This window comes from Ranitomeya variabilis, chromosome 1, assembly GCF_051348905.1.
Source record: "Ranitomeya variabilis isolate aRanVar5 chromosome 1, aRanVar5.hap1, whole genome shotgun sequence".
Lineage (NCBI taxonomy): Eukaryota > Metazoa > Chordata > Amphibia > Anura > Dendrobatidae > Ranitomeya > Ranitomeya variabilis.
In genome coordinates this window covers 514,219,195-514,242,514 of record NC_135232.1, presented here as the reverse complement: position 1 = coordinate 514,242,514, position 23,320 = coordinate 514,219,195, and the positions used below count along the sequence as shown (strand labels likewise).

The 23,320-nt window shown below is 46.3% G+C and overlaps 1 protein-coding gene across 1 annotated transcript in view; it reads left to right on the top strand.

Moving 5' to 3' along the window:
- LOC143766098 (cyclic AMP-responsive element-binding protein 3-like protein 3) overlaps positions 1-23,320 on the top strand; it is a 333,158-nt gene that overhangs the window by 80,294 nt on the left and 229,544 nt on the right. Inside the window, exons 2-5 of the mRNA XM_077253493.1 lie at positions 4,648-4,761; positions 4,849-5,083; positions 16,027-16,142; positions 16,257-16,382. Of these exons, the coding sequence (XP_077109608.1) occupies positions 4,648-4,761; positions 4,849-5,083; positions 16,027-16,142; positions 16,257-16,382 (591 nt within the window). The remainder of the gene's footprint in view (positions 1-4,647; positions 4,762-4,848; positions 5,084-16,026; positions 16,143-16,256; positions 16,383-23,320) is intronic.

The window sequence follows — 23,320 nt, the reverse complement described above, 5'->3', positions numbered from 1 at the left end:
CCCTCCCACCTGGGGCGAACCTTCATTGTGAAGGTTTCTTGTTATCGTTGGGGTTTTTGTTGAAGATAAACCCCTTATTTTTGTTCCTCTTATCCTCCCATTTTCCTTGGCCTCTCCCCGGGTTTTTGCGGAAAAATCTCTTGTTCCGAAAGGGCTTCCGGTAAAAGGGGAGACCCAGAGAAGGAAAGGACTTTTTCTTGTCCCCTGCTTTTTCCAAAATGTCATCTAAGGTAGAACCGAACAAAAATTCTTCGCAGGGGATGGTACACAGTTTTGTTTTTGTTTGGAGGTCGCCTGGCCAGTTCTTAAGCCAGAGGGCGCGCCTGGCCGCGTTAGCAAACACAGCTGACCTAGCGGCTAATCTGATTGAGTCGGCCGAGGCGTCAGCCAGGAAAGCCGCAGCCCCCCTCATCACTGGTAAAGTATTCAGTATCGAGTCTCGGGAAGTCTTCCCCTTTAATTTACCCTCTAGCTGATTCAGCCAAATCATTAGGGAGCGAGATGTACATGCAGCTGCTACTGCTGGTTTTAGGCCTCCTCCCGCTGCCTCCCAAAAGCCTTTGAGGAAGGCATCCGCCTTCTTGTCCATAGGGTCTTTTAGGACCCCCATGTCTTCAAACGGGAGAGCGAATTTTTTTGATGCTTTAGCTATTGCTACATCTAATTTGGGGGCTTTCTCCCAAAAGGAGCAGGATTCATCCTCGAAGGGGTATTTCCTTTTTGGGGTTAAAAGAGATTTTTTCATGGGTTTTTTCCATTCTTTTTTAATTAAAGCTGCAATTGCGTCATTAAGCGGAAAAGCTCTTCTCTTTTTTTGTTCTAGGCCCCCAAACATGATGTCTTGTACCGATTTTTTGGGGTGGGAGTCTACTAACCCCATAGTACTTCTCACTGCCTTTATGAGGCCATCGGTGTCCTCTAGAGGGAAACAGTTGTGCCCCCCCCCCGAGGAAGAAGTGGATGATGCAGATGAGGAGGAGGAGTCGGAGGATACTGAACTCGCACTATCGCTGTCAGATTTTGAGACCGGAGACGGAGACCTGTCTCTGGTCTTTCTCCGTTTTTTTCCCCTTTTTAGGGATTTAAAGGTGTCTTCCACTTGCTCCTTAATCAGGTTTTTTAGATCCGTTGCGAACCCAGGCAGGCTTTCGGATACTGTCTGCTGTATGCAAGTATTACATAGCCTCTTCTCCCAGGCAGGTGGAAGATCTTCTCTACAGATGGCACAGATTTTATGCTTTGTTTTACCTACGCTTTTCCTCCCCTAAAAGAGACAAATAATAATCTTACTGTCTCTGACTTTCACGAAGATCAACTTACCACCTCCAGGACCCATAAATACCGGTTGGGGATTCTCCGCCTCTGGCTTTTTCCCCGACGCCGTACTGGACCCCTTACTGTGTTGGGACCTTTGGCGTTCTTTGCTGGTGTCCTGGTGTTCTTTCTGCTGTCGCCTTTTTTGCTGCTGCTGCTGCTGTGGCGATGCTATAGGTGGAGGTGATTCTGGCAAGGGAGATGCCGGGTCGCTCATACTGCTGCTGGTCTGCGGTCGTGCCTTGATAGCGCTCTGGTGCTGAGGCTCCTGCCGATATATTGCAGAGCCACTGGGAGGATGTAACTTCTCCCATTTAAAGCTTTCCCGCTGCTTTTGCTGCGCTTCCCGCGCCTGCGCAGTAGCACCCAGCCGACGGCGAGGAGCGCCGAATGCCGGTGCCTGCGCAGTCGAGCTCCTGCGGCGCCTGCGCAGATCGTCTATGCGCCCGAGCGGCAACCCCGCCGGCGCCTCGCGAGACCAGCGCAATCCCGGGCATGCGCCGAACTTTCAAGATGGCGCCTGGAGTGCAGATATGGCGCTGATGACCGGCGCCCCCGGTCCTATGCAGTCCCTTCCGCGTGGCTCTGCACGCCTGATGGCGGTGCAGTGTGCAGACTGACGCTTGTTTGGGGAGGGCCGCGCCTCCCGCAACCACAGAGGGACCCCCCTGGATGTTGCTGCTGCTGCATCTTACCTGGGGAGGTGACCGCGAACTCCTTGTCACCTCCCCCGCACACCCTAGAGGCCCACTAGCCCCCAGCGGTGGCGCTTCGGGTCACCAACTCAGCCGAGGCAGAGGGACCCCAGCTGCCTGAGTCGGACTGGTTGGCCCCGGAATTCCAACGTCGATCTGGTAAGTCCGTAGGTCTCCCATCAAGGACAGGAAACCAACTGATGCAGGAGAGTGGTACCGCCTTTTTATCTGTAGGTTTCCTGTCCTTGGTGGGCGGATCCCCTCTCTCCGTGGTGCCGTCATGGGCGATCAGAGAAATACAACTGGATTTTCATGGGCCCATCCAATATGTGGGTTCAAAGGCGTAATGGGGTGCATATGACTATGCAGCAGGGCTGGCCTTGCTGCCAATGTGTAAAACAAAGTAGTATGGGAGTACAAAATGCATATTGTGAAGTGGATTTTCATGGGCCCATCCAGTATGTGGGTTCTATGGCGTAATGGAGTGCATATGACTATGCAGCAAGGCTGGCCTTGCTGCCAATGTGCTAAACAAAGGAGTACGGGGTACAAAATGCATATTGTGAAGTGGATTTTCATGGGCCCATCCAGTATTTGGGTTCCAAGGCATAATGGGGTGCATATGACTATGCAGCAGGGCTGGCATTGCTGCCAATGTGTAAAACAAAGGAGTACGGGAGTACAAAATGCATATTGTGAAGTGGATTTTCATGGGCCCATCCAGTATGTGGGTTCCAAGGCCTAATGGGGTACATATGAATTGGTAGGAGGGCAGGCCTTGAATTCAATGCAACACTTTTTCAGGAGTACCCCCTGGACATCTTATGACAGGGGTATTGTGGTGCGTCATAATTCTTGGCAGCCCATCCACTCACAGCGTAGGCTACAACAGTTTTGGAGACCCACTGTTTCACAATGGCCCTTTAAGAAGATTAATGCCACCAGATGCACCAGTAGAAATAGGCTCTGTGACATTAAGGGTACTGTCACACAGTGCCATTTTGATCGCTACGACGGTACGATTCGTGACGTTCTAGTGATATCGTTACGATATCGCAGTGTCTGACACGCAGCAGCGATCAGGGACCCTGCTGAGAATCGTACGTCGTAGCAGATCGTTTGGAACTTTCTTTCGTCGCTTTAACACCCGCTGACATCGCTGGATCGTTGTGTGTGACAGCGATCCAGCGATGTGTTCGCTTGTAACCAGGGTAAACATCGGGTAACTAAGCGCAGGGCTGCGCTTAGTAACCCGATGTTTACCGTGGTTACCAGCGTAAACGTAAAAAAAACAAACAGTACATACTCACATTCCGGTGTCTGTCCTCCGGCGTCTCAGCTTCTCTGCACTGTGAGCGCCGGCCAGCCAGAAAGCGAGCACAGCGGTGACGTCTGACGTCACCGCTGTGCTCGCTTTCCGGCCGCTGTGCTTACACAGTGCAGAGAAGCTGAGACGCCGGGGGACAGATACCGGAATGTGAGTATGTACTGTTTGTTTTTTTTACGTTTACGCTGGTAACCAGGGTAAACATCGGGTTACTAAGCGCGGCCCTGCGCTTAGTTACCCGATGTTTACCCTGGTTACCCGCGGACTTCGGCATCGCTCCAGCGCCGTGATTGCAACGTGTGACCGCAGTCTACGACGCTGGAGCGATAATCATACGATCGCTGCGATGTCACGGATCGTGCCGTCGTAGCGATCAAAATGGCACTGTGTGACAGTACCCTAAGAGTCCCTCCTTCATAATGAAACAAGATGGGTCTGCTTATGTGTCACACACCACATGGCCAGCTAGGGTTGTTAAATGTTACAATGAAATTTCCCAGTGAATGCATTTTTAGTGGTTGAAAGCAATGTTAAAGTTGAAAAATGCTTCAAAAACGCAGCATCTGAACTAAGCCTAAGTGGGGGAGGAAATTTTTGGTCTGGGGTTAAATATTTGGCCTTACAGGCAAGTCATTAACCTGCAAAGGATGTACCTTGACATATTTCCAAGCAAAACCCATATTTCCAAGCAAAAATGTGTTTTTTTGTGGCACTGGTAAAATGGCATGAATCTCGGAAAAAATTGATTAAAGCTGTGAACTAGGAGTCAGGGATGCTTCCAGGGGCGATCCCCATGAGGTTCCTGTGTCATTTGAGCAGTGTTTTTAGACCTTTAAATAACCCCCAGGAAGGATCGCGGTAAAAATACTCTGGTCTCCCATAGACTTACATTGGGCTCGTTGTTCTGGCCTTGTACCTGAGTATTCCAATCTGCTCAACCCGAGCAACTAGTATCCGAGCATTTTAGTGCTCGCTCATCACTATTCTTCACGAAAAATTTACATTTAGTATCTTTATGTTTGAAGCATGATATGTGGGAAAAGGTTGAAAGGTTACAGGGAGCCGAATACTTTCGCAAGGCACTGTACATATGGTGAATACATTTTGCAATGCAAATTACCTGGAAACAATTTTCTTTAATGTCTTGCATGGCTTATATGTCTCCTGACCTGTCTAACTGCCTCGTTTAACTGCCCTGGCACTTTAACAAAATATGACACATTGACAAAATCTGCATAAATACCTCCTAAATAATTTTATCTTCTTAAATTTTACGTAATTAATCTTACCTTTCTCCTTTCATACACTTAGGATGCCAATGATATACAGAGTTTGGCGCTTCTAGATTTACTGTTTGATTGCCAAGATGGTATTCTGCGCCATGAATATTCAACTCCTGAAACCTTGTGGACATCTGAAACAAATGTTGGTATACATATTTATAGATTATTTAGCAATGCTGTATTTGTTTTCTTATTTTGATCTGTTATAATTTTGTATTTTCTGATACAGAATCCTACCAAGGATGAAGAGGCATTTTTGTCTTTCCTGCTGGCACCTAAAGATTCTTCCTCAGACTCAAATCTCTGGTCGCCTGCTGCTAGTGATAGTGGTCTTTCTGAAGATAACCACTCAGACCAACAGGATAGCCCTGGCCAGTATTACTATACAGATTCTTACCATATGATGCACAATCAGACGGATTTACAAGAACATGACATGTCTATTGATCTGGGTGAAAATTCAGGTACTTTTATGTAACTAAAAGAGGAGACTTGCTTTAAAATAAACTACATAATAAATGACTAACTCACAATAATGTGCGCATTTTACTCCTCAATATTGAAATTGCAACACCAAGATGATGTTGTGGAATTATGGAAATTACAGAATTGATATGTTAAGGGCATCTGTCAGTAAGATCCACCCTCCTAATCTATCTATGATACCTATGTTTAGGTCATAGGAAGTTGAATAAAAAGACACCTTTTACATTTGTGATCTAATGTCTTATTCCAGAGAAATCCACGTTTTTCTTTTATTTATATGAGCTGTTCAGAACTATGGGCTGGACACTGATCTGCATGAGACTCCAGAGATTATTTTATATGAAAGGGAGTTACCCATATGATGCATAATGGATGTTCTGTGCTCTCCTGATTTCACTGCACAGCCGTGTGTGATTACAACTGACACATCTGCAGGTCCCTCTCTGGGCTTTAGCTTCTTTCTCACAGGCAGCCATTGTTACAATACAGCAGAGCTGTGAAAGCTGCAGAAAATGTGTTTTTAAGTGGACAAAGTTCAAATCCACTCTTCTGTGTTAGTTATTGCATATTTGACACTGGTAATGCCCCCTTTCATTTATAATAATCTCTGGAGGCAGATTCTCTTACAGACCAGTGTGCGGCCCATAGTCCTGATCAGCTCATTTACATATAAGAAAAATGTGTATTTCTCTGGAGTGAGACATCGGATCACAGATACCAAGGTATCATTTTATTCAACTTCCTATGACCTACATGCCCTTATAGATGGCTTAAGGGGGTTGATCCTATGTGTCAGATTCCCTTGGTATTCCCTGGTATGAAAAAGATGAAAAAATGGACAAAACATTTAAAAAAAATATCTTGATTTATTCAGCATCTAGTACGATTAGAATTACATGCACTTACATGATTTGGCTGCCAACAATGAGGTTATTAATGGTTCTCTGAGGAATGTTCTGCCATCATGAAAGCACATGGACACACGATCAAGATATGCTTGTTACTATCTGTGCAATTTCCAACCAATGTTGCCCCAGATGTGCTCCATGGGAGACAAGTCCAAAAGTGCTGCAGGCCATGGTAGTATGTTTAGACCTCGCAGTCTCCTCACAGTAACACAAGTTACATGTGTCCTGTTATTGTCTTATTGAAAAATGGCTCCTGGGACACTTTGGAGAAGTGGCTGTATCCCTAGTTCTTTGGCCAGATCTATGTAATGCCAAACTGTTAGTATACGTGCAATGATTATGATTACATTATGCCACCACCAGGGCCGCCATCAGGGCATTATTGCCCTTACTGCTGTATGGGGCCCGGTGAACAGCAGTACACAGAGGAGCCCGCAGGTCCGAGGCCCCGCTTATGTGCTACTGTTCATCGGGCCCCATAGTGCAGCAAAGTGGTGCGCGCTGCTGCATACACATTGGCACTGGGGCCCGGGACCTTTCCGGAGCTGTGCACGGCCGTCTTACATTGACAGCTGTGCAGCTCCTTGTGCTCCCTCTGTCTTCTGTGTACTTCCTGTCAGGTGACAGTGCGTACACAACGATGTCAACACACGTCGCCTGACATGTAACGGCCGCTGGAGGCAGAGCCACGCTGCTGGGGAGCGACTGTGATGTAAGTATGCAAAATGTTTTTTGTTTTCTGTACAAAATGAATGAAATGGGTGAGGTGAGGAGGAGGAATTGCACATGATGATGGGGGAAGGAGTAATGTGGAGAGGGGGGTTAAATGGGGACTGCACTTGATTTGGGGGGGTTAAAGGGGGACTGAACATGATGATCTGGGGAGGGGGGTTAAAGGGGGACTGCACATGATGATGTGGGAGTTAAAGGGGGACTGCACATGATGTGGGGAGGGGGATTAAAAAGGGGACTGCACATGATGATGTGGAGAGGGGAGGTTAAGGGGGACTGCACATGATGATGTGGGGGGTTAAGGGGGACTGCACATGATGTGGGGAGTTGGTTAAAGGCTGACTGCACATGAAGTGGGGGGGGGGTTAAAAGGAATTGCAAAGGACATGGGGCAAAAGGGACTGCACATGATGAAGTGGGGGTTAAGGGGACTGCACATGATGAAGTGAGGGAAGGGGACTGCACATGATGAAGTGGGGGAGAGGATGGGTGACTTCAAATGATGAATTGAGAGTGAGGGAAGAGGAACAGCAACTTAATTGAAGGTGGGGTGGGAGAACAAATGATGATCGGGAGAGAGCAAATAATAATGAATTTCAAGGATGGGGGAGTAAATGATGGATTGAATGTGGGGGTAGAGCTGTTAATAATGAATAGAGGGTGGCAGAAAGAAGACATGACAATGAATTGGGCCGGAAGGGGCATGTAAATATAATGAGTGGGAGGATCAGGAGGCACATAGTGGGAAGCATTGTGGGCCAGATCAGAGCAGTGTGCAGAGCAGTGAGTGTCGTGCTCAGTCTCCCTTGCCCTCAGACATTACTGGCACTGTAGCAGGCCGCATAGACTGGGCCCCATCACAAGGCGTGCACAGTAGCACACAAGAGAGAGAGACTGCTGCAGAGCAATGCAGAGTGGAGCAGAGCTGTGTAGAACCAAGGTGTGCAGAGCCATGCACACAGTGTGGAGCTGAGACGGGTGCTGCAGCAGACATAGAGAGGAGTGCTCGGGTCGGAAGCACCAGCGCCAAAGAGATCAGCATTGCCTGCCGCCAACAGCGGGGACCAAGGAGACCATGATGTGTGGTGTGTGCCTAGTGATAGCCAGAGAGTACCAGGTGCTGTACACGATGTGACCGTGAGTACCGCACATATGTTGCCCCCAAGAGAGATCACACAAGGGACTGAGACTTGCACCCTGATGTGGGGAGAGAATAGTTGTCCTGACCATCTGCTACCTGACTACACCCATTTGAGATAATTACTGAGCCACGTTGGGCTCGCAGCAGACTGTGGCCCATGCCTGTAATAGCCACATTAGTATATGGACTAGGCCCAGTGGAAGATACCGGAGACCGACCACTGCAGCCAGAAGATGGAACCAGCGACTACAGGAGAAGGCACTTCACCCGCCATTGCCGGTGCTATTTAGTGCGCAGCACGAGCTGCAGTGAGAGAACTACCATATACTCTTGTTTCCTAACTGTTGTGTTTGAACTGTTGCATCTCACAGTGCCTTTAATACCATTAACGCTTTACCTCCCTGCGTGGAGTATCTCCCCTGCAAATAAACCTGTTAACCCTTGCTCTGCCTCCCATTGGTAACTGCATCCCGCGTTCCTGCTTGATATCTTACACTTGTCAGCAGGATGCAGTCTATGGACACGGGGGTGGCAGACCAAGTGGTCAGGAGCACACCAGAGCCACCATACCGTTGGGGACAATATTGAATACCCTCCCTAAGTATGCAGGAGGCAATATTCTACTGTGACACTGGACTGAGCGAGTTAGGGGTATCTTGAGGATGTATCCCATGGATCCCATAATGGAGGCAGAGATTGCCCTGATGGCTCTGGACGGAGAGGCGAGGACCTCTGTTATGTTACGACCTTCCCATGAGCGAGACACCTTTGACAGAGTACTGCAGATACTTGAGGAGACGCATGGCGACACCACGGACGTAGGAGAATTACACACATGCTTATTTAGGCATATTCAAAGAGGGGGAAACTGTGACGCAGTACATGAATGCGATACAGGACCTACACATTACAATTTTGAAGGATGGCATATGCCTAGGGCCCCCTGACATAGTGCTGCGAGACCAGTTTGTGACGGGTCTGATAGACACGTTGGTTGGGCGGGCTTTGCGCGAGCGCCTGCGAGTTAACCTGCACATGACTTTTGCAGTAATAGGGGCAGAGGTGCACATAGGTGAGCAGGAGCAGGGGGTTGCAGCCTTGACAGGGATAGTCCGGTATTGCAGAGTACCCGAACAGGAAGAGCCGAAGTGGTCCTGTGAGGAGAATTTGGGAAGAAGTCAACGACCTGGAAGAATCCCTTGCTGCTATCCTGGAGTACAACATCCTACCCCGAGGTAACTCATTGCTAAAGGCAGAAGAAGTAAGAGGGGAGGTGTGGAGCATCAGAAGCACCTTAGCAGTTGTCCCAAGATTTGCTCCTAGTTCGTGGAATGAAGAGTGAAAGGAAAGGAAAGGAGGTATGCCTCTCAGAGAGGTCAACAATCCAGACTGAGGTGCCCACCAGACAGGCCCAGAAGCAGGTGTTGGATGTGTGGAGAAGTGGGGCACCTGTCCAAAAATAGCCCTACCCGAGTAAAACAATAGCAAAGATCCGCTCACTCCTCCAAAGGTCCTGCGAGTTGGAGAGAATGTCGCCCCAGGTAGAAATGGTATGGTGAGAAGAGAGCAGCCGCACCCAGAGCCAGATAGAGTCACGACGTTGCACACCGAGAAGAGGTGGAGAAGATGTCGTCTGTTTACAGTGAGAAGTCCACGTTGGTCAGGCGCGTGGAGGCGAGTCTGGTAAAATTCCAACTTGGATCCGAAAGTTCTGTCTGTGAGACTCAGCCCCAAGGGAAAGGAGAGACGTCCACCCAAGTAGTTCACCACCAAAGTGTATCGCTACCTTGCCTACGACAAGTTCCCGAAGAAGGGGAGAAAGTGCCAAGTATTCCAGAAACGCACACTCCTACAGATTCAGATTGTGAGGAGGAAGAACCACTTGCTTCGTTTACCAAAGTGGAGAGTTTGCCGCCCGTCAGCCCGAGGGATCCTAGCTGGATGGAATAGGTGAAGCAGCTGTGTGAGACAGAGAGTGTGGCTGAAAAGCAATGGGAAGTGACACCCATAGAGCCCAGCGCAGAAAATGAAGGGTCCGGTCTGTATGATCTTAATTCATCCATTTCCAGTTCTTACCGGAATTCACCTGTCAAAGAGAGGGGGTGCTTTGGAGAAGAACTGCCAGTACTGAGTCCACAGACTGAGGAGTCTGAGCAAGAAGTCCCTAAGGTTTCTGATGAAGACAAAGAGAAGGACAAACTGTCTGCACAAACGTCTGCTAGCAGTGAAGCTAAGAAGAAAAAGAGAAAGAAGAAAGGTGTGAAAGTGACTGATGTTGCAGAGGTATTGGATGAATCCCCATTCCCTACCACTTCATATGAAGGTTGGAGTGACCTCTACAGGCCTGACTGGGAGAAGATGGAGCCAGAAAGGTAGGAGGAGTTTCGAAATTGTGAGCAGCTGTCGGCATTCAGACAAGCAACGTGGAGGACAACGAATCCTCGCCCGTGGAATGGTGAGTTAAAAGAGTGGGGGAGTGTAAGGAGAAAGACCAGACCTCGGGTGCCTGCATGCCGGGTCCGGAACTTGAAAGGCTGCATCCTCTGTTCCCAGGGGACAGCTTTGAGGAGGCGGACCTTCCCCTATGGCCTGAGGGAAGCCTGAGTGAGAGGGACCTTCCTGCAGACCCAGGGAGGCAGGGAGAGGCAGAAAAGGGCACGCAGCCAGAGAGGAGAAAGTGCACACAAGAGGAGAGTTGTGGGCCAGAGCAGCGCGCAGAGCAGTGAGTGGTGTGCGCGGTCTCCCTTGCCCTCAGAGAGTACTGGCACTGTAACAGGCTGCATAGAGGGAGCCCCATCACCTGCAGAGGCAGGTGTGCACAGTAGTATGCAAGAGAGAGACGGCCGCAGAGCTGTGGAGAGTGAAGCAGAGCTGTGCAAAACCAAGGTGTGCAGAGCCGTGCACACAGAGCGGAGCCGAGACGGGTGCCGCAGCAGAAATTGGGAGGAGTGCTCCAGTTGGAAGCACCAGCGCCAAAGAAAAAATCGTCGCCTGCCACCAACGGCAGGGACCAGGGAGAGTGGGATATGCGTTGTGTGCCTAGTGATAACCGGAGAGTACCAGGTGCTGTACACAACATGACAGTGAGTACCGCACACACGTTGCCCTCAAACGAGATCACACAAGAGACTGAGACTTGTACCCTGACGTGGGGAGAGAATAGTTATCCTGAGCATCTGTTACCTGACTACCCCCGCATTTGAGATAGTTAATGAGCCATGTTGGGCTCGCACTGGACTGTCGCCTGTGCCTTTAATAGCCACATTAGTACATGGACTAGGCCCAGTGGAAGATACCAGAGACTGACCACTGCCGCCAGAAGATGAAACCAGCGACTACAGTACGCTCCAGGAGAAGGCACTGCGCCCACCGTTACCGGCGCTATTTAGTGCGCAGTAGGAGCTGCAGTGTGAGAAAAACCATATACTCTTGTTTCCTAATTGTTGTGTTTGAAATGTTGCATCTCACTGTGCCTCTAATACCATTAACTCTTTACCTCCCTGCGTGGAGTATCTCCCATGTAAATAAACCTGTTAATCTTTACTCTGCCTCCTGTCCGTCACTGCATCCCGCGTTCCTGCTTGATATCTTACAGATGAAGGACTTCAGCTAGAGACGTCACTGGTGAGTAGTGTGTTACCTGTACATTGATATTATACACTGTATACTCTGTACAGAGCTCCTGTGTATAATGTCACCAGTGATCACTTTATTATCTGTACACTGACACTGTATACAGAGCTCCTGTGTATAATGTCACCAGTGATCACTGTATAACCTGTACACTGACAGTAAATACAGAGTTCCTGTGTATAATGTCACTTAGTATTGTGTGCTTTTTTTATTAATGATCATTATTGTAGTATTCAGTCACTATGTGGTGGTAATATGTGGGCTGGTCATGGTGTGATGGCATTTTCCCCTTGTATGTGGTATTATAGGTCACTAGGTGGTGGTAATATGTGGTCTGATCATGTGATGGCATTTGTCCCTTGTATGTTGTATTAATGGTCATTTTAAAAAAATGTATGTGACTCACTCCCTTAAAGAAAAATATATAAAAATATATTTATATTTCATAGGTTAGAGTAGAGTAGGGTCTGGGCCAAATGAGTCTACCGTGTTGTGGTGGTGGCTTCTTTTGGCCAGAACAAAAGCTGCTGGCTATGTATGTGATCTGGTGTTTGATGGGAACTGTTAATATCTGATTGATGAGGACGTGGTGGAGAAGTTGAGTTTTTCCAAGAGTGAGCAGTGGGACTGTGGAAGGTTCGAAGGGTGAAGTGTTGTGAATTCCGTTCTCGAACTCCCTCCTGTGGTCATGAATGGTACTTCGGTGAGTTCTGTCCGTGGACTCCCTCTGGTGGCTGTGAGTGGAACTGCTGGTTCTGAGGTTGCTTCATCAGCTGCCCTCGTTTGCGGCTCGGCTGGCTTCTCTATTTAACTCCACTCAGATCGTTACTTCATGCCAGCTGTCAATGTATCAGTACTGGTTCAGATCTCTCTCGGATCTTTCTGATGACCTGTCTACTCCAGCAGAAGCTAAGTCCCTGCTAGTTCATTTGTTGTTCATTGTGTACTGAATATATTTATTAGTACTTGCTAAGTTCTAGTCCAGCTTGCTAACATGATATTGCCTTGCTAGCTGGAAGCTCTGGGGTGCAGAGTGGCACCTCCGCACCGTGAGTCGGTGCGGGGGTCTTTTTGCACACTCTGCGTGGACTTTTGTAGTTTTTTTGTGCTGACCGCATAGATCCCTTTCCTATCCTCAGTCTATTTAGTAAGTCTGGCCTCCTTTGCTGAAACCTGTTTCATTCCTGTGTTTGTGACTTTCCTCTTAACTCACAGTCAATATTTGTGGGGGGCTGCCTTTTCCTTTGGGGAATTTCTCTGAGGCAAGGTAGGCTTTATTTTCTATCTTTAGGGGTGGTTAGCTCTTAGGCTGTGAAGAGGCGTCTAGGGAGAGCTAGGTGCGCTCCACGGCTATTTCTAGTGTGTGTGATGGGATTAGAGGTTGCGGTCAGCAGAGATCCCACTCCCCAGAGCTTGTCCTGTCGTCTAGTTTAACCATCAGGTCATTCCAGGTGCTCCTAACCATCAGGTCATTCCAGGTGCTCCTAACCACCAGGTCATAACAGTGAAGGCGGAGCTGGGGTGGAGCCTGGGCGGAGTCTCAAGGGGGCCCAAAAAGTTTGCCAATATGGGGCCCCGAAATTCCTAGTGGCAGCCCTGGCCACCACGCACCATAATCTCTGGAAATAGGACCAGTGAGATGTTCTCTTGTGAAGACCTCTTCAGCACATTGCCTACATGGCCTCCAGACTAATCTTCAGCTATCATTGTTACAAAGTCAAATCCAAGACTCACTCAAGAGGATAGACGTTCATAATAGCCTCCATGCTTTCTTTCTCAGCACAATGATAGCCTTTGAAAGCTGTAGCATGAGGTCAAAGGAACACTTGAGCTGCACGTTTGTAGTTCACTGTTGTGCAAACATGTAGCGATGTGCTTGAGTTTAATCCAAGGTCTCTCAGTTCAAGGATTCTTTCCCACTCAGTTGGCGACAAGTGGCAATAACTGCCACATCAATGAACAGGAGGCATCACACTACCATCCCACAGGATTTTATCAGATTTTTGAGGTTCCATATGGCTAAAAATATACTTTTGATATGACTTTTATGCCCCTCCCAAGATCCACAGACTGGAGATGGGTACTTGAAAATTTAACAATTTGCAGATTACAGTGATGCTTGCTACTTCCTAAATTTGCATAACCTATGGCTTGCCTTCTTAAAGTTCAATTTACATTTTGAGGAGTGTAATAAAAATTTAGCTTTGCAGTATTGTATTTAAAAAGGAAATATAACATATTCAAATACTTCTTTAACACTATGTTAAAGCAGTGGTGTGGTTGTGGGGATCTCAGAGGGTCAGTGTTCCATCAATCCGAAAGAGATGCCACATCTTGCATGTATGGCATCACTTTGTACGATAGAAACACACTCCCTCCTTCTCCTCCTCCTATCTAGACAAATCTTATCAGTAGCAACTGCCATCTCCTATCTCTATAATGTTAGTCCGCAAGGACAGGGTCCTCTCTCCCCTCTGTACCAGTCTGTCACTGTAAACGTGTTTACTGTAAATGATATCTGTAAGGGAATGTGCACACGTCCGGATTTCTTGCAGAAATTTCCTGAAGAAAACCGGAAATTTTCTGCAAGAAATCCGCATTTTTTTTTGCGTTTTTTTTCCGTTTTTTTCGTGGTTTTTTTTAGCATTCTGCAAACGTAATTAGCTTGCAGAATGCTAAAGTTTTCCAAGCAATCTGTAGCTTATGCAGCATCTATAGTAAAAGACAGAATGTTTAAAAATAATAAAAAAATTAAAAAGTGGTTATACTCACCCTCTGCGACAGCCAATCTCCTCAGCGGCCAGCGGCGTCCGTTCCTATAGATGCCGGTGTAGTTTAGGACCTTCGATGACGTTGCGGCTTGTGATTGGTCGCATGAGCGGTCACATGAGCGGTCACGCGACCAATCACAAGACAGCGACGTCATCGCAGGTCCTGAACCACACCATCTATAGGAACGGAAGCGGCAGCATGCAGCGGTGAAAGGCGGGAACAAACTCTGTTTGTAACCCCTTTCTCATGTACAGCACCATGGAATTAATGGTTCTATATAAATAAATAATAATAATAATAATATAATGGGAAAGTCTGTCTTCACTGAATACAGATTTTACCTCAGAATTGAGCATTTTGATAACGACTGTTCAATTTAGGCAAAGAAAGAAGCAGATTTATCTGATAAGATGTATTACCAAGTTGCATATTTTCATGTGTACTATTGCTTTATGAAATAACAATTAAAACAACTGTTATGCTTTAAACAGTATCTGAATTTTTGGTGCCATTTTATATACATTCTTCTTCAGTCAACTTCAGGAGCAAAAGGAAGGAAACAATATTGCTATCCAGTTTTAAGGTGTGTCTATACAGCACCTTTTAGGGGAAGGGGGAAGTAACCATTCACATTGTTAAAATCAGGATAAGTTGCAAAAGTAATTCTTCAGGCACTCACAGCAATTCCAATTTCTTAATTATTACAATAATTTTGGACTATGAAAGGAAGCCAAAATATTCCCCCAAAAATAGAGTAAATATACAAACTATATGCAGGAAACTCAAGTGTCATCCAAACCTACTACCCAAGTGGCACTGATGTCTGCCAGCTTACAGACCGCGCCTGATGGCAGTTCTGCAGTTTCAGTTGGCCTCATGTCAATAGAGCAGCTCTTCCTTTTCCTCACTACTCTGTTGATGGGGCATCGCTGCAGAGATCCTGCTGATTGATAGCCAGCGTCCTGTAGCTAGGCAGTGAGTAGATAACTTTCAATCAGCATGACATCGGAAGAGACACCCCATCAGCAGAGCAGAGCATAAGAGAAGACGCAACTCTGTTTACATGAAATCACTGGGAGCCTCAGCTGTCCATGACTGCTTTGAGACTGCTTTGGCTAGCAGAGATCTGCGCCGGACAGAGCAGGCAAAGTGTTAGAAACTACCAGCCTGTTTGTTTTTAGCTAGCCCCATGCCAAAAAAATAATCAAAGTCCCAGATGACACCTTTAACAGTGCAAACCACTGAGCCATTGTGGTGTTCACTATTTTAATGGGATGAAATTTCTAAGCTCTGGTAATTGTTGGTCATCCTAAAAAAATGACCTATTTAGTAGTAAAGACGTTGCTCATTTGCAAACAAAATATGCAAGTAAGCCATCCGCTGCTTTACGTATAATTTGAAAATTTTTCATTAATAAAATAGTGTTTAATTTTAGAAAGATAAACAAAAATATAGAATAATTGTCACTGGAATGTAATTCAATGCATATTTGTCCTTGTTGGGCAATGTCAAGAATCTCTTGTCTGTAAGTTTTCTCAAATAGTTTAAATACGATTAATTAGTGAGATTTAAAGGACTTTTGAAAGTAATGGCATCAAATATCTATTTATTCTATTTTCTTTGCAGTATGTTATAGGGTCTTCTTACAATGCTCCTGTACAGATAAAGGACATAGCTGCATGAATTTATCATTAGATGGATAGTTACAATTTTAACTCCATATCTTCCTTTTTAGACTTGTGGACAGGACAGCCTTGTAGGGAGGACAATATGAAAATTAATTCTGAGGGCAGAGATATATCATATTCCCTGACTGTAAAAGATCTTTTGCTATCAAATAACTTGGATTTGGTAAGCTTTACATTAATTTAAAAGCAGACATTTGCTTAACCAAAATGTTATATTATTTGCATGTTAATGCTTTTCACCTCACTGTTTTAATTTGCAATGATTTTCTCAAAGCAGCAGCCTAGCTTCCCATCAAGTGGTCGGATTTCTGGGACTTGTGGTGAATTATTTCTGACTGAAGATGAAAAGAAACTTCTTTCAAAGGAAGGGGTAACACTGCCTACTCAACTACCACTCACAAAGGTAATATGAGGATCACAGTAGTGTTTGATGATTTTACTCCTATCCATAATAATGGAAATACACTGTATATTAATACATAAGTGATCAAGCTGTGTACTGTTACTTTACAGTACATCATGAGATGGCCATTTCTCATTAAGCAATGCAGATAGCATGACATTTTAACAAATATAAAATCTAATATAGTTCTTAATCCATCAGTCTCATACTTCAAGCAGTGATGTAGGTACAAAAGAAAAGAAGGTCACTCCAGCCATTCATCACTAGTGTGCAGGGTTCCCACAATCTTTGAGGCATGTTGGGTTCAGAGGTTTAAGTTACACCCGGACCCTAATGCCAAAGACCAAATTAAATTTCTTCATATTGTGATTAGAGATGAGTAAATATTTCAATGTTCGGTTTGAATTACGATTGCCAAATTTGAAATATTTGCAGATTTATTTGTCGAATATTCACTGAACATAGTCAAACCCCTTTCAAGTCAATGGGAGGCAAAATCAAACTCATGCACAACATATTCAAATGGGCCCAAAAGCTTTTAATTGAACATCAAATTAAGACAAGGTGGGTGAGAGATCAGTGTAGGCCTGCTGTGCTGGGAGCCGTAATACCACATGCAACAGCTCAACCTGCTTTGATGCTCAGCCACACTCAAGTGGCACAAATATTAGTTTCACAGACTACTATTGTCAGAAAAGTCTAAGGCTAGTAACGCGGGTAGTTGACTCAAAGGTGATGGAGGCCCATTGGTCTCAGAGGCCTACTACTACAGGCAACACACATGAAGGAGACCCAACCAGGAGTCTACGCATTTACAAAAATTAATGGCAGACACCAAAAACGTGGCAATAATTTCACCAAAGTAGAAATAGTATAATAAGGAGTGAAATCACTACAGCAAACTAAGCAGATTGATACCCAACCAGAAGTGTTCACATTTCCAAAAAATAGTGGCAGAGACCACCAAAGTGGCATACATTTCACAAGAGTAAAAATAGTGTAATAGGGACTGACACATCTTCCACTACAGCCAACCCAGCAGATGGACATTCGACCAGGAGTGTACACATATCCAAAAATTTGTGGCAGACACCACCAAAGTGGCATGAATTTCCCGACAGTAGAAATAGTGTAATAGGGACCGACATATCTTCCATTACAGCTAACCCAGCCTATTGACACTCAAACAGGAGTGTACACATACCAAATATTAGTTTCAGACACCACCAAAGTGGCATAAATTTAATGATACTAGAAATCGTGTAATAGGGCCCGAAATGTCTTCCACTACAGACAACTCAGCATATAGACACCAAACCAGAAGTTTCCAAATTTCTAAAAATTAGTTTCAGACACTACCAAGGTGGCATAAATTTCACTGGAGTAGAAATAGTATAATAGAGACTGACAACTTCCACTACAGCCAACCCAACAGATGGACACCCAACCAGGAGTGTACACATTTCCGAAAAATAGTGGCAGACACCAAAAATTAAATAGTATAATAGGGAGTGACATCTCTTCCACTACAGCAATCCATTAGATTAGGGGTGGGGAACCTTTTTCCAGCCGGGGGCTATTTGGAAATTTCTACCATCATCCGGGGGCCACATAAAAATGATCACCTTGAAAATTACCCTGGTATATATAGTCAAACAATTAATTACGGTAACTCACCCTTAATGTGACGGCTGGAGCTGCTTCTCTTTGGTGCAGCTGTGATGTTAGGTGATGCTGATCATGTTGCTTCTCACAGCTGCTTTTCCAGGGGTGGCACGAAGATCACAAAAGGTCACATAAATCATGGGGGGGTGCACAAAGATCAAAGGAGGGCACATAGCTGGGGGTACAGAGATCACAGAGGGGCACATAGCTGGAGGGGACAGAGATCACAAAGGGCACAGATCACATGGGAGCACAAAAATCACAGGGGGTACATAGCAGGGGGGCACAGGGATCAAAGGAGGCACAAAGCTGAGAGCCACAGAGATCACAGAGATGCACATAGCTGGGGGGCACAGAGATCACAGGGGAGCATATAGCTGGGGGCACAGGGATCACAGGAGGGCACAGAGATTACATGGGAGGCAAAGAGATAACAGTGGGCTTATAGTTGGGGGAGAAAAGAGATAATATTGGGGCACATAGCAGGGGGGCACAAAGATCACAGGGATCACAGGAGAGGCACAGAGATGACTTGGGGAACATAGATTACACGGGCTTATAGTTGGGGGAACAAAGAGATCATATTGGGGCACAGAGCGGGGAGCACAGAGATCACAGTGGGCACATAGCTGAGGGGCACAGAGATCACAGGAGGGGCACAGAGATGACATGGGGGTACATAGCTGGGAGACACAGACAACAGGTGGCTTATAGTTGGGGGAGTAAAGAGATCATATTGGGGCACATAGCAGGGGGCCACAGAGATCACAGTGGGCACATAGCTGAGGGACACAGATCACCTGCAGACACAGAGCTGCCAGCACCAAGATCACTCTGCACTCTCTGGCAGCAGCTCCTCTTCTGGGACAGGAAGATGGGAGAGCATTTGGCGCTAACCCCACCCACCCCAGTGCTAACCATGCCCAGCCTGTTGCTAACCCCCGCCCACCCCAATGACATCATTCATGTGCAGAGCAGGCAGAGTTCTGTGATGAATGCTGCTTGCTGTGCTCTTGGAGTTAAGGGCCGGTAGCTGCCTCCCGGACATTGCGGACTCCGGGGACCTTCCCGCGGGCCCCATGAAAAGCCACTGCTGGCCACATGCGGTCCACGTGCCGAAGGTTCCCCACCCCTGCATTAGATGGACACCCAACCAGGAGTCTTCAAATTTAAAAAAAATGAGGGCCTGACACCACTGAAGTGGCATCGATTTCACGAGAGTATAAATAGCATAATACAGACTGACACATCTTCCACTACAGCCAACCCAGCAGATAGATGGACACCCAACCAGGAGTGTACACATTTCCAAAAAAATAGTGGCAGACACCAATAAAGTGGAAGTAATTTCACCACAGTAGAAATAGTATAATAGGGAGTGACATCACTTCCACTACAGCCAACCAAACAGATGGACACCCAACCAAGAGTTTGAGCAATGGATGTCTCTGCTGAACCTGCATTCAGGGAAGTTCATGTCCAAAACGGTGCAAACCTGGTGGCAGCACTATGTCGAGGCAAGCTCACACACGTGCCTTGCATGGTTGATGTCCTCAACCTGCTAGTACAGCGTTATCTCTGCCACTATCCTGGCCTGGGTGAGCTGCTGCAGAAAGCATGGAAGCTGTGTTCTCACTTCTGCCGTTCGCATCCACTCTGCACATGTTGTAGTGACTGTGGCAGCAGCAATGAGCCCTGATGCAGTATATCAGAGGTGATGGGCGAGCAACTGTCAGGAGATGAAGAAGATAATCATCCCCTGTCTCTTGTTCGTAGTTGGCAAAAGGGATGGAGGAAACAAGCATCAGTGATTCCCAGCCACCAACACACCATAGGTTTGGACTACCTGAGTGCCTTCTTTCTGCAACATGATCCCCGTATAGTTATGATTTGAAATAATGCTGACTAGTGGGTTGCCACTCTGTTAGATCCACGTTATTAGAGTAAATTTGGCCAGGTGCTTCCCTCCCTGGACAGCATCCAGCGTGAATGCTGGAGTATAGAAACTCACTTTTACACAACAGTAAGAGAGGTTTCCCCCAAGACATAAGTGAGGTAGAGCGTGTGCATTGCAGCTCTAGACTTCCAACCTCCGGAACATCAATTTGTCAGCGCCAAACATTAGCTGCAGCAGCAGTAGGGTGAGTGGCAGAAGCAATTTCTGCAAGAACTTTGACACATTTTTTGCTCCAGCACAACAGAGTCTAAGCCCGATACATAGTGAATGAATGAAGAAGATGGTGCAGGATATCTACAACCCAATTGTAATAATTATAGGGGATAACTCAGGAGACTCTTTGCGTGGAACAAGACAACTACAGGACACAGTTTTATAAGTGGTAAAGTTTATATTATCACACGGTGATTCAAACAGGTGCAGAGAGAGACTCAAGTCCACAACACTTGGAGTAAATATTAAATGCAGCTTAGCAGTCTATAGGAAACTTCAGAGGAAAATGCAATCACGCAGAAAGTCTATGAAGCACAATTATTCTTGAGGATACTTGACACGAATAAGTCCTTGCTTAGTCCAAAACACAGATAGATATGCTTATAAGGCAGTTCAAATAATATCTTAGCTCAACCAGGGAGGCCTGGGTAATAGTCTCAGGTCCTTGCAGAGCAGCAAACAGCTTACATGTCCAGCAAATGCAGATGGAAGTAAACACGAGCAGCAGATGAAGGAGGATTACTGGAACTGGTGTATGCAGCAGGAACTCAGAGCAGAGTAGCAGGATAACCCCACAGGTTCACAGGAGCAGGTATATAGCCAGGGAGTAACCAGAGGTCAGGAGCTGGATGCAAGGCAGAATACTCTAGCACAAACTGAAGGCTGGGGTGGAGTTTTATAGCAGGAAGACACAGTGCACATGAGACCAAAGACGCCATCTTGGAAAAGGGCAGTAGTGCACAAAAGGTAATAAAAAATGTTCAGAGTCCTGACACCAATATAAATACCATCAGGGAGGGTTTGGACCCTTTCACAGTTTGATCTTGAAAAATGGATGCGTGGCCTGAGCTCGCCTCTCACGCCTTGGAGGTTTTATCATGCCTGGCAGCAAGCGTTCTCTCAGAATGTGTCTTCAGTGGTGCTGGTGGTGTCCTGGCATATAAGTGCAGCTAGTTGTCCCCAGAAAGTATAGACCGCCTATCTTTCATCAAGATGAACAAGTCATGGATCTCCAAAGACTTTTGCACCCCTATCGCAGACTGTACAGACTAGTTGATGTTGTAGTTTTTAGTGTACTGCATTGATCTCGCGTAATTGCAGTCTGTGATATCTTTATTGAGGCTTCTGAGCCTCCTGTTGCTACTGCTGAAGATGTTAACACTATGTTGTGGAAATGTGAACAGTCCTGGTTGGTCTCCATCTGTTGGGTTGACTGTAGAAGAAGACGTATCAATCCCTATTAAACTATTTCTACTCTTGTGACATTGATGCCACTTTGTTAGTGTCAAGCCATAATTTTTTGAAATTTAAAGTCTCCTAATTGGGTTTCCATCTGCTATGTTGGCTGCAGAGGAAGAGATCTTGCTCCCCATTATACTATTTCTTCTCTGGTGAAATTGATGCCACTTTGGTGGTGTCTGCCCCTAATTATTTTAAATTTGAAGACTCCTGATTGGGTCTCCATCTGCTGGGTCAGCTGTAGTGGTGTGACGCAAGTCACAACCCATGGACAGGCTGTGAATCAGTGAAGTCAGACATTCCGGGGTCATTAACAACAGAGCATATAGTAAACCAAGGGAAAATATGAAGTTGTACATCAGGTCATATGCCAGGGTCAAAATACCAGAGAAATAGCGGATAAGTAAAGGGGCAATAACGAACGGGTAGTCAGAACATGGTCCAAAAGGTCAGCAGTAGAATATCAGATGCAAAGGGGCAAAAACAAACAGATAGCTTGAACATTGTCCAAAGGTCAGCAGCAAAATATCAGATGCCAAGGGGCAATAATAAATGGGTAGTCAGAACACGGTCCAAAGATCAGCAGCAAAAGATTAGAACTTACATCACAGGGATCAGGCGAACACACACTAGAGAGCACAGGCTTAGAACAAGCCTTTGACTGATAGTGATCTGGGCCAGACAGCTCATATAAATAGCAGGGCAGTTACTAAGAACAGGGAGCATCTATGGAAATCTTGGCACCTTCCAGTCTCAGATAGGTCAACCAAGCTGTCAATCAAAGCACCGACAGCTCAGCATGCCCCAACACAGGATAGGATGACAGAGCTGTCATCACTGAGTCCCAGAAACTCTAAAAAGAGGAATCGTGACAGTACCCCCTCTTCAAGGGAGGGCCACCGGACCCCAGGTTTCCCAGGACACCTACGGTGAAAAACTGCAACCAAACTATCAGCCTTCACCGAGGGAGCAAGATATTGGAGGGAATTTCGGACCCTCTGAGAATCCACGATCCTCCGCACCTCGTACTCCAAACCTCCATCAACTGAGATTGGAGGAGAAGGGGAAGAGACAGACAACACAAAAAGAACAAACTTTTTTAACAGGGATTTGTGAAAAACATTGGGAACACAAAGGGACTATGGAAGCTTTAATATAAAGGCAACTGGATTTATTACATCCAGAATCTCATACGAGCCAATTAATTTCGGACCCAACTTCACCAAAGATGTTTTTAGCCTGATATTCTTGGACAACACTTTGAAAGTGAAACCCGCTGAATGCTTCCTATCGGCCTTAGAATTTTTATGAAACTGAGCCCTTTTGCACAGTTTCAAAATGGCAACTATGATGGTTAGCGTTGACGACGCCATCATCAGCATCACTATTCCGCTCATCTACTGTATATGCTGGAGCAGACTTTGAATAGCCTGCGGGAGGAGATGGTGGTCCCAGAAGAAGAGGAGGAAGCAGACGAGGATTTGGAAGGGATAACATTGTCTCTAAGTTCAACTGTCATCACAGAGATGGGTACCAAGGGAGGGTGGATTACTGCGATCGAGGGGGGCTGCTGATAACAGACAAACTGTTATCGAAGGTGCAAGATTCAAGGAACAAATAGAGGAGGAAGAGGTGATGGGCGAGCAACTGTCAAACGAAGAGGATAATCCTCTCCTCTCTGTTGTTCATGGTTGGAGGGAGGGGATGGAGGAAATGAGCCTCATTGTTACCCAGCTATCAACACAGCATAGGCTTGGACCTCATGGTAGAGCCTTACATATGAGTGCCTTCTTACTGCACTATCTGCAACATGATCACCGTATAGTTATGATTAGGAATACTACTGACTACTGGGTTGCCACTC